General features: G+C 40.1%; 1 protein-coding gene across 4 annotated transcripts in view; it reads right to left on the reverse strand.

Annotated features, from left to right (window-relative positions):
• Positions 1-18,994, reverse strand: part of EPHA6 (EPH receptor A6) — a 519,909-nt gene that overhangs the window by 7,681 nt on the left and 493,234 nt on the right. For all 4 annotated transcript variants that reach the window (XM_082778844.1, XM_082778842.1, XM_082778843.1 and 1 more), the window contains one exon: positions 7,399-7,548. In XM_082778844.1, the coding sequence (XP_082634970.1) occupies positions 7,399-7,548 (150 nt within the window). The remainder of the gene's footprint in view (positions 1-7,398; positions 7,549-18,994) is intronic.

The raw sequence follows: 18,994 nt of genomic DNA on the forward strand, positions 1-18,994 counted from the left end.
TGGTAACACTTCCACCTGCCTTCCTGGATACTTATCTCCCTGGGATTTACTTCAACACTCCAAAGTCTGGGTTGCCAAAACGGCTGCTCCCAGAAAAAAATACCATCAGGCTACCATCCAAGCCCTTGCCTCCTTACCATGGAATATGCTCTCAGACACTCCTGTTACAGACTTGGGGTGGGTGAAATTCAATCCCCCATGCACGAAATGTTATTCAAAAAACTGCCAATAATCTAGTATCTCGAGCAGTCTGTCAGACGTGGCTTCATAAAACCTAGGTGCTTATTATACTACAGGGTATAGCTGAGGTGTTACTTGTCATTGAAGCTGCAATCTTCCACAGCCCAGAAATGCAGATATCATAGTCTTTACATTTAACTCTACCCATTGCAAATGATGAATTTCTGAAATGTTTTGTTTTTAAGGGAGAGGAAAAGCTTCTCTTCTTTTATTGGACATATAGCATTTGCTTGACACAACAATGGAGAGCTGAAGAGGTTTTTCTGAAATAAATTATTCAGGAAAAAAAGCAAATGCAGCCACAATTTTGCAGACATTATATTTTCTCTGACACACTCTATTTCACGATGTCTTTGAAAAAGAACTTATAGCCCATTTTCTTTCCTCTCTTGTTCAAAAGGAACATTTCAGTACAAAGGGAAATGCCAGCTGTTACTGGGATAATTATAATTTCTCATTGATACAAGAATGTTTTAAAAATAAACTGCAAATATTGCTCATTAGTATCCCTGTGAGGCAGGCATTATTTTTAGAGTTGAGGAAGTAGAGTAGATGTGATGAGAGGTGGCGAATACTGCAGTGGGATTTGGGTGTCAAAGGAAGAACTGGAGCTTTTAAATTCAGTATTCTTCTCTACTCACTTTTCTACCTGCATATCACCTATTTCTGAACAGAGGAATTAGATATCCAAACAACTAAGAGAATGAGAAGCATTACATTTTCTCTGGGTAATATATAAATTATTTAGTATGAAAAGATTATACATTTTAATATATTTTAAATGCTTTTTCCCTCAACAGCTTGAAGGTTGAAGCAGCACCACATTAATCACGAAAGGGGCTAAGTGTCTGTATCTACAAGAAGGATACAGCAAATGCGCTAGCAATCAGCGTACGTCTTTGCACATTAGCAAATCTATGTCCCATCAAGTTCAGCCTGAAAGAATATGAACATGAGCTTAGTTTCAGTACATACCGAGCCCTAAGTCTGCTAACAAGAAGGCTGATTACTGCTCTCTTGTTCTGGCTTTGTGATGAATGCTTGATGGATGTGAAAAGCAGTAAAACATTCAAATATTCCATACTGCAATCAAACACTGAGAAAAAAAGCTTTAGGTTTCTTTTCAGTGACGAGGATGTTTAAAACTCACTAGTAGGTCTTGTGGGTCAGCATTAAGGTGAATAAAATGGGCAGGGTGTGTTTTTACAAGTAAATCTTTCTGTCAAGTGAGAATATAAAATATAAGGGAAAGGGAGTATTTTTAAAGTTAACTAATTATTTCTGTGCTCTTAAATGCGTAGGCTTTTATGTTTATCAAGGGGAACATTCTTTTTATATATTTTTGTACACAGATGATATCAATCCCTGGAGTTTATTCAATATATTTTATCATTTTTGTCTGATGTTAGAAGCAGTTGTAAAGGTTGAAGGCTAAGTTCATATTAAATATTAATTATACAAAAATATCTGAAAATGCTTATGGACTACTACATCCAATTTATATATTCTTTAATTTAAAAATAATTTCAAATTGGCAAAAAATGGTATCTGAAAATAAAGCTATAATCTTTCTGATAGTTTCATTATTAACAGTAATATAGACTTTGCTTTTGAAAGCTAACTGACAGGTTTTTTAATGAGACAGAGGCAGAACAAAGCCCAGAGGGATGTTGTCCCTGTGTCCTGCTGACATCTGAAAAATCTACCAGGAGAAAGAGGCAGCTGCTCACACCTCATGGTACAGAGCCAATCCCAGGTGCCTGCCAAGTGTTTTGATATCTCTGGATTCAAAGAAATGTTTTAGGGTAAGTTATTATTACTGGTACAGGAAACTGTCATCAGTGAAAGGACTTTTGTTCTGTTTGCTACAGTAGTTTTCTTGCTTATTGATTACAATACATTAAATATTCTTTTTCTTTTGGAATACTGTAGTTCTGCACCATGCAATAATTTATACAATGGCCTCTAACAGGTGTCCCAGTAGACTTCACTCACAGCTGTTCTACAAACCAAATGCATGGAAAATAAATCTTCCTTTCCTCACACGAACATTAGCAAGCCAGGCTCTTAGCACAATCTGTTCATCAGTACACTAGTTTCCTTGGAAAGTTCAATATCTTAGCTAATGTTTATTAATTAAGCAATAAGACATGACAGACTGTGCGGCAGCCCTAATTAATGGATACCTCTGGTGCCTGCCACACATCTAAGAAGTGCATTAATCAGCACCAACACAGGTCTGAAGTGACTTACCACAATAATAAAATGGTTATTTACTTAAACAAGAACATTTCTCAAAGCTAATAACATTTCAAGCCTCTACATTATACCGTGTACAGTATTAAAAAATGTATGAGAGACATTTTCAAACTCAGTTGCCTAAAGTTCAGCTTCCAAATCCCTGCTTGGGAATATGAATAGAGGATGCCTGATCTGCAAAGGTGTTGAGTGTCTCTGGCTTGCACTGCCCCGGTGGATACGTATGAACAGCTGCAGTCTGAAAATCAGATGGGGCTTATTTAGGTGACAGGCATCAGCTTTATACTTCTCTTTGCATGAGCTTGGACACTTTGCTACCTGTGCAGGTTTCTTGTGCTTTTCTTTCTGTGATCGAGGGGTTGCACAGTGGACCCTTGGTAGAAGCAGTCAGCCCCACCGCTCATCTGACTGAAGGTGTGTTCATGAGGCAAGGAGGCACTGAACAATGCTGAACTGTCTTCTACCATTTCATCCTGTTGGGTGGGGACAGGTGTATCATTTGTTACCGTGTTATGCAAGTAATCACAGAATCACACAAGTAAGAAGCAAATGTCTAACTGACAGCTGCTGCCACTAAAAACACGACTTAGCGTGGTCTAAAAAGTGAACTAATTTCCCAGAATAATAAGAACAGCAATTTACAAGATGGTATGTGAAAGAATACTACAGACCTGTCGAGTTTATATGTGGAAAACTATTTCTTGTGCTCTACAAAAACCCACCCTGTTCTGTAAGTGTTTTATCACTAACTAGAGATGAGTTTTATTAAGACCAAAACACAACATCCAGAAAATAAATTCTTCTGATGGTGATGTTAATGGTGCCAGATATTTTGCTGCTGCAGAACCTGTAACTATACATATGCCTTATTGACAACTGTTTGCATAATATGTCTTTTATGAACTTGTTTAGTGCATGCCTTTCTCTGTTACTTCCTCTGCCATGTGTACAGTGTCAATGACCTTTGGGAAAATCCTATTATTTCTGCAAAGTAAGCTCATGTGAATTCAAGGTAACTGACTGTACTAAAACATATGTCCCAAAATCCAACAAAGTAAACTTTACAATATGTCTAATAACTTGAAAATTCCCAATGACATTTAGAGTCACTAAACATACTTAGAAGGTCACAGGTACTTGCTGTTAACATTTCAGCAGTGAAAGCCTGTGGGCAGGGCTCTGGAGAGAGAGTCCTTTGTGCTATGCTTTGGTGAACTGCAGGGAGAGCTCTCAGGAGTCCGCATCATTAACATAAGCAGCATCCATAAGGCCCACATCATTATTCTGTGCTAACAGATACTTATATTTTGGACATACAAGTGATTAAATGTTATCCTCCCGCTGAAGCAGAATATTTAATATGCCCTAAATGGAGAGGATCACTAATGAATTGTTGCTGCTGGCATAGTCTTGAATAAATACTTTGTAGGTTCTGATAGAGAGAAATAGGATAGGCTGGAAGCCTGCTTCAAAGAAAGGGAGACAGGTAGAATAAATTTCTTTGTTGTGTAAGACTCTAGCCTGGCCACTTGGACACTACGTAAGGGTCCTACAAGTCATTCAAACCCTTCTACCAAGAGGTGAAGAGTGGGGCCAGACAGACTTGACAAAGTCTCCCTCTCTCTCCCTCGCCATTCCCAGTTGGCAGGAACATCAGTGAAAGACTCGAGGGCTGGGCTGGTGATGGATCCAATGTGAAGAGAAGTATTGTGATTACAGAAGTAAAAGAAACAGTGGTAACTGGCCTTCTCATAGAAAGCTAACCCAAGACCCGATGAAATCACTCACAACTGGAATAGAGACTGAAATTCCCCATGTGGTAGCACAAGATCGTGTGACAGTGAGACATGAGGATGCAGCAGAAAAGCATCCTCTTCCTCACACCTCTGCAAGTTGCAGTCACTCACAGCCACCCATCATCCAGAGCTAGATAAGCGGAGTGGCCAGATGAGGAACGGAGACAGACTTATGGGGAGGTGACACTGCAGCTGGAAGCACTGGCTGCAAGGCACTGCACAGAAGCCAGGCACCATGGCACGACTGACTTTGTATTTCCGGCTTCATTAATCTCAAAAAAAAAACTATGAACAGGGTGCTGCAGAGGGAAGTGTGAAGTAAAATACCAATTACATGGTGAGGAAATCTAGGCAAAAGACTGCTGCCCATGATATGTTCAGAGGCAAGAGCAGAAAGGACCATGAGCCATTTTTGTATTTGTGCACAGTCCCTTGACCAGGCAGGGTTAACTGGGTTGGAAGAGAAAAAGCAACTGCCCAGTGAGCCTCACTTGTAAAGCCACATGTGGACATTTCACCTACTGCTCAGGGACTGCTGAGTGGACAAGAGGCAGGGGGCACAAACTGAAAAACATGAAATTCCATCAAAACGTGAGAAAATCCTTTTCTGCTGTGATGGTGACTGAGAACTGGCGCAGGCTGTCCTGAGAGCTTGAGGAGTCTCCCTCTTTAGGGATGCTCCAGGAGGGAGATGGTCCTGAGCAAACTGCTTTAGATGACCCCGCTTGAGCAAGGGGTGTCGGACAAGACAGTCTTGAAAAGCCCCTCAACCTCTGCTGTTTGTGATATGTTAATGCCTTTTTCTCATTTTCATGTTCTGTTCCTCTCACCTTAACAGAAGGCTCACGGTGCCAACCATTGCATCTGTTAGTTTGGGAAGGCAGAAAATGTGAGGATAGACATGCATTTGGATACAAGCTGATTGCATGCAATGCAGAGTAATCAGGTTTTGCAACAGCACATGAATGATGAACAAGCTGATATTGCCTTGGCTGTGTTTAGCTTTGCTTCTGAACGGAAGAATAGCTCAAAAACAGCACGCTCTGCTATTTCAAGGCTGTAAGAGACAGCCTAACTCTTTAGCTCCTATGAGCTCCTAAACACCACATCTTACAACGTGGTAATTTAAGGAAAACAATGACAGTTTGCCATAAATTAGTGTTTGTATGCTGTGGCAGTTCAGGAGCTGATAAGTGCTTCTCAGTTCAGGCAAGGAAACAGCTGGTTGTTAGCCTGCGTTGGCCCACTCATCCTCTTTTATTAACTTTGAACCTACTGGCCCACTTCAGTCAAATTAAACAAGTTGTGTTAAAATCAGCAGCTGGGAAGAATAAAAGGTTTGCTGTTGATATATTTGGTTGCACAAAAGAGAGACTTAAATATGTGAGAAATGTATACACAGAATCACACACTGTGCCCCAGGAAAAAGTAGGCTTAATTCAGTCATCTAAGTATAGGTGTTTAATTTTAGACTTCCTTCAGCATCCTGCCTGGTTTTCAGTTATTGTTCTTCAAGGACTTGGATCTCCTGCATGTGCTGCATCAGATGCATGTGGAGATCTTAGTCACCCTAGGCAATCTGAAATGCTAATGGATTTCAGCTATGGAAAACAAAATTGAGCCTACTGGGCATATCTGCTTATTTCAACAATAGATGCGGTGTTATTAGAGTTCAGACAGTACCAAAATAACGTCTCTGCTAAAGAAAAAGGTCCACCTCAGCTCAGTGGTTGCTTGTGGTCTTCAGATGGACAACCAGCTGCCACTGCCTGCAACTGGTGTGTAGCTCAAAACCAGGCACAGCATGTAATGTCCCATACCAGCTGTTAACTGAGGAGCAGAGTAGGGAGCTGGGCTGCTGTCTGGTAGATGTGTGGAGAGGGGGTGGAGGCTGTGGGTATTGTTAGGCGAGAATGATGTACAGGGGAGGTGATCTTATTCCAAAGGGTAAACTCACAAGAGAAACGTTGGAGAACAGTAGGATATGTACAAGAGAGTACAAATCCAAAGGAAATAAGGCTTTATTAGTATTAGTTCTTTAGTTCTGATCTTTTTTTTTTAACACTCTGAAATGATGTTTTTTTAAGGAAAATCTTTTTCAGATCCTTATCCCCAAATGACTGATCAGCCTTAACAAGCAACCAGACTTGAACAGTTGAATAACTTAGCAACAATACAAAAATGGGCATTTGGGAAAAGTCTTGTCAACTCTTCAGAACCAGTGCAGAGGTATTCTAGACACACAGAGAGGTTAAGATGAGTTGGCAGTTATTCTTCATTTTCACATAGAGGTTGATGGCTGGTGGGAAGACTGACTATGCCAGCTTGAGCTGTGATGGGGACACATCAAATAACAGAGTGAAAATGTAGCTGTGGTGGAAAAAAAGGCATTCCTCCCTTTCTATGCTACATTTCCTAGGACAAGCCTTTGATGTTACTATATGTAAATGTATGTTTTAATTGGGAAAGCTTATTTGGCCATGTGCTTTGTAAAAATATGTCAAAGAACAGCGTTACTTTGTTAAGAAGGAGGACTATTGTCCTGCACCATAGTTAAGCCTACAGGTGGCCTTTAAGGAAAACAATGTGTTTAATTCTTAAAAGGGGAATTTGCAAATGCATTTCTCATGGCAGCTTAACCTTTATTCTTTTAGCATTTATCTGTGTACGCCCACTGAAGGATACTGTCAGACTGTAATGGAGATAATGGGCCAAATTTATCATCAGAATAGTTCCAGTCTTCCCTCCAGTTTTGATTTATAGCTTAACTGAGAACTGCATCAAATTGCATATCTGATGCAGATTCCCAGGGATTTGGATGAAAGCCACATATATCCAGCATCAAAACCTGGCAAGCTGCCTATGACTCTGTAATATGTCTTTAATCCTTGGACGAACCTAGTCAAGGTATTGGTAATAGAGGGCCAAGTCTCCAGGTTGCATAAATTAGCTATTCCATTGAAGTTGATAAGAGTTATGCTGATTTAGATAAGTTGAGGTTGCAGCCTAGAAAGTGAATGAGAAAGCAAAGCAGGGCAGAGAAAGACAACAATTTTCAAGGAACAATTCAACAATGTGCAGAGCAGTCCTATGCAGTACTTACATCCTGGTTGGACATCTCCCAGTATGGCCTCTCACCGTAGGACATCACTTCCCACATTACAATCCCGTAGCTCCATGCATCGCTTGCTGAAGAGAACTTACGGTAAGCGATAGCTTCAGGAGCAGTCCACCGTATGGGGATTTTTCCACCCTGCAAAATACATTGACAGTATATCAATATGACTGGAAAAGAGAATAGCACTTGTTTAGAAGAAAAAAAGGTATCCTAGATGCTGAGTTCTGCCTTCTGTCAATTTGCCTTGTCAATTTGCTGCTAGTGAAAAGGAAGAAATAACCCTTTTCCAGAATCTGATAGAAATTTGGTTTCGTCTGTAGTCTAATTCACCAAAACCAGTGCTTCTTGAAAAAAATCTGTTCAGAGAACAGAAAGCTTTTTAGATGATTCATGTTCGTTCAAGGTCATATAATTAGTCAGAACATGCCTTTTGACTGAAAAATAAACGCATTTGAGATTCCTAATAAACTTTCAAGACATTTAAGACATTTAATCTCTTTCCTCAAATGAAACAGCAACATTTATTGCAAAAGGGAATACCCAAAGCACTGAATAAAATTATAAAAGCAGAAAGGAAGCTATAGCCTTTCTATTATTCTTTACTTTTGATAATGTATTTTGTTTTTTGTTCGTGCCCTTTAAATGTCTACGTAAATAGCAAACCAAGTTTGTTTCTAGTAGGCGTTTTCTTAGGGTATTGAATAATTTTGTTCTGCAGCTTTCAACTTAAAATTCAAGTACTACCACAAAAAAATGGGGGTAAGAATTCAATCGACAAACCTGACTTACTCTTTTGGAGACCACTGTGTGCAGAATTTTTCTCTGACATTACTAATTTACTTCACTGCATCTGTTCTACACTTCCACAAATAGTTTATCTACAAAAACCTATTTTTCCTTTTCACAACAAAGTGTTTCTTCTCCATTTCTCAATTCAAAACTACGTATTTATTGTCATTCTCTGCATAACTTTTCAAAGAGGTTGTTTTGAGTGAGTGAGCAGTACGCTTGTGGTGCCACTAGATGGTAGGAGGAGGCAGGCAGTGGAGCTGAGCTAACAGCAGGAGTTGCTTTCAACCAGCAGTAATAGACTCTGCTCAGTGTTATGATTTTATTTCTGACAGAAACAAAGGAAGAAATGAACTAGAACATCGGTTTGGCAGTTGAAGAGAAGCCACAGTTAAAAACAAGTATGCAAATCTCTGTTAATTTGCTTTGAATATACACAAAAATATTTGCCTGCGAGCTGTTGAGGCCTGATGCAAAATTGACTCCGAGTATGCTTCTTTTACCAGAAAGTGTTCAAAAGCAAATCTTGGTGTCTGCAGCGACATGCCAGAAAGCTAACTTCTCATCACTGACCGCTACCTTCTGATGAAAAATGTGCGGTTAGCATTTAAGTTGTATGATAGTTAAGAGAGTCCTCTGCATGAGCTTACATTTTTTGCAGCTGTTTGTTCAAAGCCTTTGCCTGATCAGTTTTGGCCTCACACAGGTCTGGTTGGCATCAGTAGCAAACTGCCTACTGATTTTCACAGCAGTAAGATAAAGGTAACACTTTGTGTTGTATTTTTGCCCAAGATACCCCCTGCTTCCCTGTTTTACTTTCTTTAATCCAATCACCTGGTGACCAGCTCACTCACCTGGGATGGACAAGATACAAAGACCTTAATGCCACCCCTGCTGCCACCCCTGAGCAGGACCTGCCCCGTGTGTGTTACAGCTGCAGGGTGAGATGATGCTTCTCATCCCTCCCTGGTACAGCTGTTCCACTTGGGAAGCAATTACAAACGCATTTGGGTATGAGAATGGAAAAACAGGATGCCACAGGAGATTTATGATAGGACATTCTCCACGGAAAGACAAGCCTGATTTCTAAATAAATTAGATGAGAACATTTGGCGTTTGATGACTCACAGTCTGCAATGGTATTTTGGTGGGATGTGTAAGCCCAGGCCTCCTTAGGCAGTGGAAGGTTTAAATATTTAAATATCGCGTGCCCCTGATGAGCACAAAGCACTGGGCTGCCTGACCAGAAGGATTTATTCCCCAGAATCACTTGAACTATGGAGAATGGTTCATCACAGTGAGTGGTGACTGAGGTTAAATATATCCTCACACCACAGTATGGGGCCTTATATTTTCTACTGGCTCAAGCTTAGTCCTTTATTTTTAAACACTTTGTTGTCAATTTTATGTATTCAATTTTCAGATCCCTGCCTTTTGCAGGTTTTGTGTGGGGAGACAATAAATATTTTCCTGGCGTAAGTCACAGGGCTGTGGCAAGCACTTACCTCCTTATTTTGGACTTGGACACATGCATTTTTAATAAGGTACACAACATTGATGCTGACCCATATTACAAGAGACACTACCCTGAAAATCCTAAATTCTCTTCCTCATCATAGCATATTAATCCTGACTGCCAAGTGATGTAGGACACCAATGAGAGCTTACCCTCTGAATCCAGTCTCAGCAAACAATCCTTGCTGCCTTTAGCTTTATACCCATTCAGGATACTTTCTGAAGTGCTACAACAGCATTTGAGGGAGGATAAAAAAGAAAAAATTCTTATTTTCTTTCCTCATCACAGTCTCAGGAGCGAACAGGGAAAAAAAAACCTACCAGTTTAAATGATCATGTTACTATCAGACTTTCACATTGTTTATCATGACAAACTGATGAGTCTACACATTTACAGTGAGCCTACATTTCCACTTTGTATACTTGTATTAATAATTTATCAGTATTTCAACAAAAAGCCTACTTTTTAATCTTTTAGGGAAAGCACAAATCTATCATGCAAATTAAAAGCATTTGGATATTTACAAAATTTGACTAACAATTTAACATCATACGGATACCAATGTGCATAATTATTTTTTAATTTTTTTTTTTTTTCCATTGATCTGATTATGTATTCCCAAATTATACTCAAAAGAGCAGTCACTGTTGTCATCTTGAGCAGCTTTTGCAGCTCAACCTGTGGACTGTTGGCTAAATATAAATGAGTTTCAAAGAATCTGACTAGACTCTGTAACTAGTTTCATCATGCAGCTTTACTGACTGATCCTTTTTGGACTGAAACAGTAGTGGCTCATTGAGTGTGAAAATGAGAATGGAGAACAGCATCTTAACAAAATTCAAGGCAGTTCATGTTCAAGGGCATAAGATGTGCTCAGTGTTGTAATGCAAAAGAAAATCTTTTGTGCTAGCCCTAATGACAAAACGAAGCAAAACCTCTAAAATTTTTAAGTGGATTCATCTCAAACATGACACAATATTCATAAAAATGTAAATTTCAACAATTAATTATGTTTGCAGTATATGTTTTTATGCAAAAAAAAAAAAAAGTTGCTTTATTTATTTGAAAACAATTCAAAAGGTGGAGATTGCAATATGACTACCTTAAGACACATACATAACTGAACAATAGTAATAGCTGCTCATGCATAATAGAAGGGCACGTAAGGTTTAAAATAGCCAAAAATATAATTCCTGTATCTGGTTAGAGTAATAAACAGTGTTACTGATATTGGACATTTCTTTTTATATTTTGATCTAATTAGGAAAATTGTAAATACTTATGCTTATACAACACCCCACCTTCAAGTTAATTTATAAATCATCTACATTTTACTACTGCAGCGATGCAATCTGTGACAACTCCCTGTATCAGAAAGCCCTTGAGCATGCTTCTTATGCTTTTTTTTTTTTTGGGGGGGGTGGGGGAGGAGGAGGAGGGAGATTGTTGGGGGAGTGGGGAAGAGGGGAAGGGACAGAAGTGGTGTTAGGAAATATGCTGTATTTCTGCCTCACCTCATACATTAATAATGACATCAGTGACAAGCTAATTTTATTTTCGTATAGTAAAAGAACACGAACACTGCAATTCAAATTATTAGAATTTTTGCATAATCCTTTTTTTGCATACACTTCCTGCTGAATACTGTCTAGCTCCTGATATTTTTCTTGATTGTCATTTAATGCGTAATTCCACTTGGAATTAGAGTATTAGGCTGACATTGCTTCATGTGTGTAACTGCTCAGAGATCAGCTCCTGAAATTAAATTTGCCCCCTTGCCCACCCACACCTACGCAGATGCTGGCTTTCCCAGCAGAGCTGGCAATAGCAGGTTGCCACATGTTCAATGACAGGATTGGAATTGTGTGTTACAGAAAGCCTTTCTTTGCCTAAAGCAACGCATCAGAGAGACAGTCTTCCCAAAATGCTGTCTCTTATTTGAGCTTACAGCAAAAAAGCGCTTATGATCTGCTATGTGAAAAGACACTGGCGAGCAACTGATGCTGACATTACATACTGTCCAACAGGCAGCAAAGTCTATTCCTTACTCTGCATTTTTGCCATCTCCAATTTGATTTTTTTTAATATTTTATTTTACATGGTTGACGTCTTTTTAAAGAAACAAGAGGCACGAAAACTTTCTTTAATTAAATATTTAAACATGTTTTAACACTGGAGCAGAACACAGTAACTGGCAGCTACAGCCCATTATTTCACTAAGGTGAAGGTCGGGATACATCAGCTCAAAATCCTTGATGTGAAAAATGACACAGAGGGCAAAGAAGCAAAGAAGGAAGTCTGTTAGATGCCCAGAACTTCTGGCATACCCTGCTAGCTAATTAAAGAAAGGAGTGACTCCAGTGAAAACCTCAGATATAAAATTGAAGGTAAGATTTACGAGCTCTTAATGGATGTGCAAAGACAGTGATGTACGTAAGCTGCCAGAAACAAACACTGTGCATCAGGCCCCATGATGTCCTCAGAACTAACAGGGATGTGAAACAGTACCTATTTCTGTTGGGAAGTCTGTTCCTTGTTTTCCTTGAGTGACAGAGCATGCAGAGGGACTGTCACAGAAGTGATTGAGGTTTTATGAAATGCTGAGGCACAAACCCATCAGTTCCAGATCCACAGACACCTAGAACTGTCTCTTTCTAGGACAAGAGGCAGTGAACTACATGCACCATTAGTCTAATCTGGCAGAGCAGTTCCTATGTATCTGTCACTTACTATTCTCTTATGTATGATGTTACTGAAATGGGCAATTTTCCATGACACAAGTGTAGTATCTGTCTTTTTCTCCACCCCATGTGACAGAAATGGGAAAAAGAACTTCAGAGTGAAGAGAGACAAAAGTAATGAGAGATTAGTTTTAAATATTGGACATAATTCATCATTCTGTACAAAAGCCTTACCCCACTTTACTGGAGCAATGCTTTTATTTGAGCCTATGAATCGAGTTTTTCATGCACACAGTTACAAATACTCAGAATTTAGCATTTTCAAATCATGATTTAGAATTATTCAGTATTATCAACATGCTCTAGACACTATTGGAATATCAGAGAAACTTCACATCAGGATGGCAAAAAGGTTCTGAAAAGGCTTTTCAGAATTTGCCTTCATTCTGGCTGACTGTAGTCAGTTCTGCCAGTCTTTCATTTCCCTCAGAACTGAAACAAAACACCCCAAATTTCAAGAAGACAGGATTTCCTCTTAATCTCTGGGTTAAAAAAAAATAAAATATATAAAATAGATATCCTGAATAAAATCTTAAATATGTGGAATTTGATTTATTTCCCCTAAAGTTAACTATTGATTTTTTATAAGTTATAATTTTGACAGTACGTCATTTCAGTGAATATTAACCCATACAGCACATGTATATTTGTGTCTTCAAAACAGAGGAAAGCTGTTGGTGGATGGAAAAAAACAGCACTTAAGATATTGCCAGAACTAAAACAGCCACAATGAAAAAATTGTCCACAGATCATCATTAACACTTCGTGTTAACTAGCATTAGGATTAGAGGTACTGCAGGATGCTTCTCCAAAATAGTACACCCAACCAGTCATTTAGTCTTCCTAAGGGTCATCAGCAAGTCTGAATTCATTAGTTGTACACGTACACACAAAAACTCCAGAAAAACAGGTATCTCACAGAATCATAGAATGGCTCAGGCTAGAAGGGACCTCAAGGGTCATCTAGTTCCAACCCCACTGCCATAGGCAAGGGTGCCACACACTACACAGAATCACAGAATCACAGAATTTTCTAGGTTGGAAGAGACCTCAAGGTCATCAAGTCCAACCTCTGACCTAACGCTAACAGTCCCCACTAAACCATTTCCCTAAGCTCTACATCTAAACGTCTTTTAAAGACCTCCAGGAATGGTGACTCCACCACTTCCCTGGGCAGCCTGTTCCAGTGCCTCACAACCCTTTCAGTGAAGAAGTTCTTCCTAACATCTAACCTAAAACTCCCCTGGCTCAACTTAAACCCATTCCCCCCTCGTCCTGTCACCAGGCACGTGGGAGAACAGGCCAACCCCCACCTCGCTACAGCCTCCTTTAAGGTATCTGTAACGAGCAATAAGGTCACCCCTGAGCCTCCTCTTCTCCAGGCTGAACAAGCCCAGCTCCCTCAGCCGCTCCTCGTAGGACTTGTTCTCCAGGCCCCTCACCAGCTTCGTCGCCCTTCTCTGCACCCGCTCAAGCACCTCCATGTCCTTCTTGTAGCGAGGGGCCCAAAACTGAACACAGTACTCGAGGTGCGGCCTCACCAGAGCTGAGTACAGGGGGACGATCACCTCCCTAGCCCTGCTGGTCACACTGTTAGATCCTGTTGCTCAGGGCCTCATCTAACAACTAGATCCTGTTGCTCAGGGCCTCATCTAACCTGGTCTTGAACACCTCCAGGGATGGGGCATCCACAACCTCTCTGGGAAACCTGTTCCAGTGCCTCACCACCCTCTGAGTGAAGAATCCTACTCTACTGACTTTTTATATAAAAGACTATCGCTAAATTCAGAAAATACAGAATGAAAATATAATAGCACTCTTCTAAATATTACAGAATTCTGAAATTAGAAACATTACATAAAACAACAGGAATTCTCATCAGTAGCTGTGGTAGTATTTCCTTCAAGACAAAACACTTCAACATGCAATCCCTTGCCTGTTCTGAGGCATTGATCTTCACTTGGGTTGAAAGATAATAAGAAGTCTGATAAAAATGCATAGCTTTGACCCTTAAAACCCACATAAGTGAAATGGTAGTGAATATTTCTGACCACTTACATCTGTCCTGCAATCATGTTTTCTTGACAGTGCAATTTCAAGAACTTTACACAGTGACAAAGATACAGCAAGTGACCAAATGCAGGTGGTTGACATCATTGCATCTTGTCTGTGTAAATGACTATATTATAGATATCTTTCCTTGCTACCCGTGATGCCTTCATCTACAAGGTGCTCATTAAAAGACCAAAGGTTTTTACACATTTGTTTTAAGAATGCATATTCTTTCATTTTCAAGTGAATAAAGTTCACTCCAGTGTTCAAGCAAAAGGAGCTTGTGGTTGAAACTGGTTCCAATCCTCCAAAGCTGAAAGTTCATTGAGCTTTTTTTTTTTTTTAACCTGTTTGTTTTGTTTCAGAAGAAGAAGGGAGAAGAAAGTGAAGAGGAAGAAGGAAAAGAGAAAGAAAAAAAAAAAGATTTACCCTTCAGAAGTTGACAGCATTACATCTAGAGGTGTCAGAGAGATGCAAGAGCAGGGCTGCTCCCTAAGGGAAGGAGAGCTGGGAGAAGCTGTGATGGAGGCTGGGAATGCTCTTGTGGACCCGGTGCACCCCACAGTGCCTGGCAGCATAAGCAGAGCAAGGTGGTGATGGTAACGGGCACTGTTGACAGCCCTGTGAGCATCAGGCAAAGGCAAGGTAGTGAGCCAAGGTCAATCCAGCAAATCTGAACAACTCCAATCTAACAGGACTGGGCTGGCCAGCTGCAGTGCTGATGGGGCATGGCCCTGGGCCCACAGGCAGGGGTGGGGAGAGGCCACAGAGGAGGCCGGGTGGTGTCCTCAGAGCCCTGGTAAGAACCAGACACTTGTACGAAGTACAAGTGTTCTGCAAAACCTCCTTGAGACTGTTTTTTTGAAAGGTAATGTTGAGACCAGTGGGGACAAGGAACCTCCAGATGTTGTAGAGGGTGGACCTTGGCATTTCCCTAAGACTGGTGCACTAAGAACGCACCAGTGAATTTTACAATATTGGGTGCTTGGCTATCAATAACAAAGAAATTATTTCTTTTTCTGAAATTAAATATCAGAGTCATGCATCTCTACAAATCCAGTTTAGAAACTATAGCGCTACTTGACAGTAAAGGTAGGAAAAAAGGTCATTTTTCTTGAAACTAATATTTCTGGCAAAGATCTATCTCTTTTTGAGAGCATCAATTTCAAGCTATCTGCCAGCTGTGTCAGCACAGCTCACATTACAGCCGTAACCAATTTCTTGAAAGTTACTCCTACAGAGTCCTTCAATCTGCACACCCAAAGCCTATTCACTTTGCTTACATGACTAGTCCTACTGAAGTCAATGGAAAAGGTGAAGAGGATTTGTTCTGAGATGCTTATTTGAAGGATACCTTACATTGCACAACTCCGTAACAAAGAAAATTTGCTGTAAGATCCACTCTTACTGCAGAATTGAGTTACTGGATACAAATATTTCTCCAAAGACAAGCAAGTTGATTCAAAAAAAAAAAAAAGTTCGCATTATGCTTTCTTGAAAGCATCAATCAAGACTTGCTTCTGAAATGATGACCCTGACTTCCCCAGGGCTCCATGAAGTGTTCATTATTGGATCAAAACTAAACTGTTACCATGTGCTGCTTGAACACTTCATGTCATTAACTATCATTAACGATTTCACAGCTAGTGATTTCAACACGAATATCTAGTTGACATGCACAACAAACAGTTCCCATGTTTTAATGACTGAGTGACCTCTCTCTGTGCTGCCACAATGCCCAGATCATTCAGACTTGACTGCCTTGTCCCCGAACCCCTGCCACGGTTCCTCCCACAACATGCAATTAGAAGAGGCTAATAAGAATTCAGAAGCATACAGAAGCTTGGAAATTGAAGACTAAGAAAAATGGATTTAAATGCAAAATTAACAGTGTGTAGGCTTCAGTACTGTCTCCAGTATACATTTTCATGTTCCATTAACAAAAGACTTGCATGTTTTCTTCTAAATGAGTCTGCAAAGGATTTTTTGGGGTGCTGTACTAGAGAGAATGTAGGGACCTAGATACAGCTTGCTGTAGGGAACACTACATTTTATTTATCTAAGGCTTCTTAAAAACTTTGTTCAAGAAATGTGTCAGAAACATCACAAAAGATAGGCTTCTCTTTTGAGAGTTACAGTGTCATACACAGATGACGATGATCAGAATTATTATGAGGCTAAGCTACTCTGCAAGTATCGTTGCTTTACATTTCATCCCAGCTGGGTCAGGAAGTGCAGAGGAGAATTAATATCTCAGCAACGGATGAATTAAATCTTCCTCTCACATTTTTGTGAGGTCACTTCTCATTTTATCCTGAAGGAGTTTGATGGTTCTTTAAATTTCAGTCAGTTCATGGATTAGTAACTGCTTTAAAGACAGGAAACAAACAGTCGGAAGGAAAAGGTCAGCTTTTAGAGTGGCAACCCCCAGGGACCAATGCTAATGTCCTGCTGGCAGTGTATGTAGAAGGAATCTACAATACAGACTGGACAGTGAATAGGTAAAACTGCTAATAATTGAAAGGTAGTGATGGTAGCAAGGACTGTGACAGACCCCCCAGATTTGCCCAGAATCTTATGATACTGAGTTGCCAACTTATAAAGTGGCACAAAATTCAGTGTCATGAAGTGAAGCACACAAAATAAAATGCTTCTAACTTTACATAAAAAAGTAACAGGACTCTACTAACCCATCACTGTTCAAGACTGAGATGCTGTGGTTATAACAGACAGTTCTATGAAATTATCATCTCTATGCTCAACACAGACTGAAGAGGAAAAAAAAAAGGAAATGAAGACGTAGAAACAATCAGGAAATTAAAAAACAAACAAACAAACCAAACAAACAACAACAACAAATAAAATAAATAAATAAATAATAAAAAAACAACAACAACACAACTGTTGAAACCTACTGTATTCCTGCATATTGTTTACTGATTGTAGTCTTCATCCCCCATCCAAAAGGGACACACTAACAGAAGCTAATAGATATTCAAATGTATGGAATAAAAGAAAGTATCTAAGCAACCCTAAATATAACAGAGAGGAAAAGAGGTGGAGAGTATGCGTGTTTGCTTAGAGTATAGAACTGGGATATATCACATGTAAGTGGCAAATAGCACATTAAGAAGAACAACAAAATGAGTTCTTTCTTTGTTTGTTTGTTTCACAATGACATTTATTGCCAGAGGATGTCATGGACTCTAAAAATACAAACATCCCCCAAAAGTAACTAGATGAACTTACAGAAGAAATATTCATGAAAGATGCACACCTCTGATTCCTCCAACTGGGAATCATAGAATCATTTAGGTTGGAAAGGACCTCCAAGGTCATCAGGTCCAACTGTTAACCTAGTACAGCCAAGCCTATCGCTAACCCATTGCCCTAAGCACCACATCCACATGTCTTTTGAATACCTCTGGGAAAAGTTGCTAAGTTTTAGCAACAGAAAAAGGACTGAGTCCTGAAGAGGTAAACTGGCAGAGTGTTATCTGTAAAAACACTGCCCTGTTACAGTGTAAGGCGGCTACCGGGTGTGTGTGGAGGTCTTATGTTTATTCCATGGACATTATCTTGTAAAGATTACAGCCTCATATCTTTCTTCAGCAATAAATACATTCACTTCAGGGGAAGGAAAAAAAAAAGGGATAAAATTATGCCCAGACTTTTGGGAAGCATGCAAGTTTCATATCTCTAAGCGCATCCACATACTATGTAAAAATATTGTTTATATATTGCTGGGTAGAGGGGAGAACAGATGCTGACGAAGGAAAAGGGCCATGGGTTTTGAAGCATAACAGGGACCAGGGAACGGCCAAATACTGGGCACGATCTCCCACCTTCCCATCTGGGGACACAGAGCTCTGACAAAGATGAGAAACTGCTTGCCAAAGCCAGGGTGTGCAGTGAGGCTCAGCAGACAAGAGGACCATAACAGCCACTTCTGTGCTGCACCAAAGCACTCCCAATGCTGCCCTGCTGGTTCTCCAAAGAGTATGAACTACAGCTGCATGCCTGATCATCAACCCCCATGCTTCGAACCACCAGCAATTTTAGGAAGCATGTATGAGAGAAAGGTAGAGATTGGAAAGACATCAAAGGCTTAAGCTGCAAAGGATTAAGTTGCCAAAACTTGGTGTCAAGTGCCCCTTTTGGCACTGTCACTTGCTATTTTAGGAAAATGTAGGTCTCCCACAGTGTCACATCTGCAGTCCTCTGCAGCTATCTCAGGTACTCCTTGATGTCTCAGAGGACATTAGACCTCTACATTTAAGCACTTGATTCCTTCCCATTTTCACCCCTATTCAATGAAAAGCAGTATTTGAACAAAGGAGAGAACTGACGGTATTTCTCCTGAAGGAAAGGCAGAAGAGCTCAGTTCACAGCTGTTCGTCTGAGAGCAGAAGGCAGTAGCTGGGTTGCAGGTCAGGCTGCACACTAGCTGGTCTGCTGGGCACAACACACCACTTCTTTCCCA

Source organism: Aythya marila, assembly GCF_965140915.1.
Source record: "Aythya marila genome assembly, chromosome: 1".
NCBI classification, from domain to species: Eukaryota; Metazoa; Chordata; class Aves; order Anseriformes; family Anatidae; genus Aythya; species Aythya marila.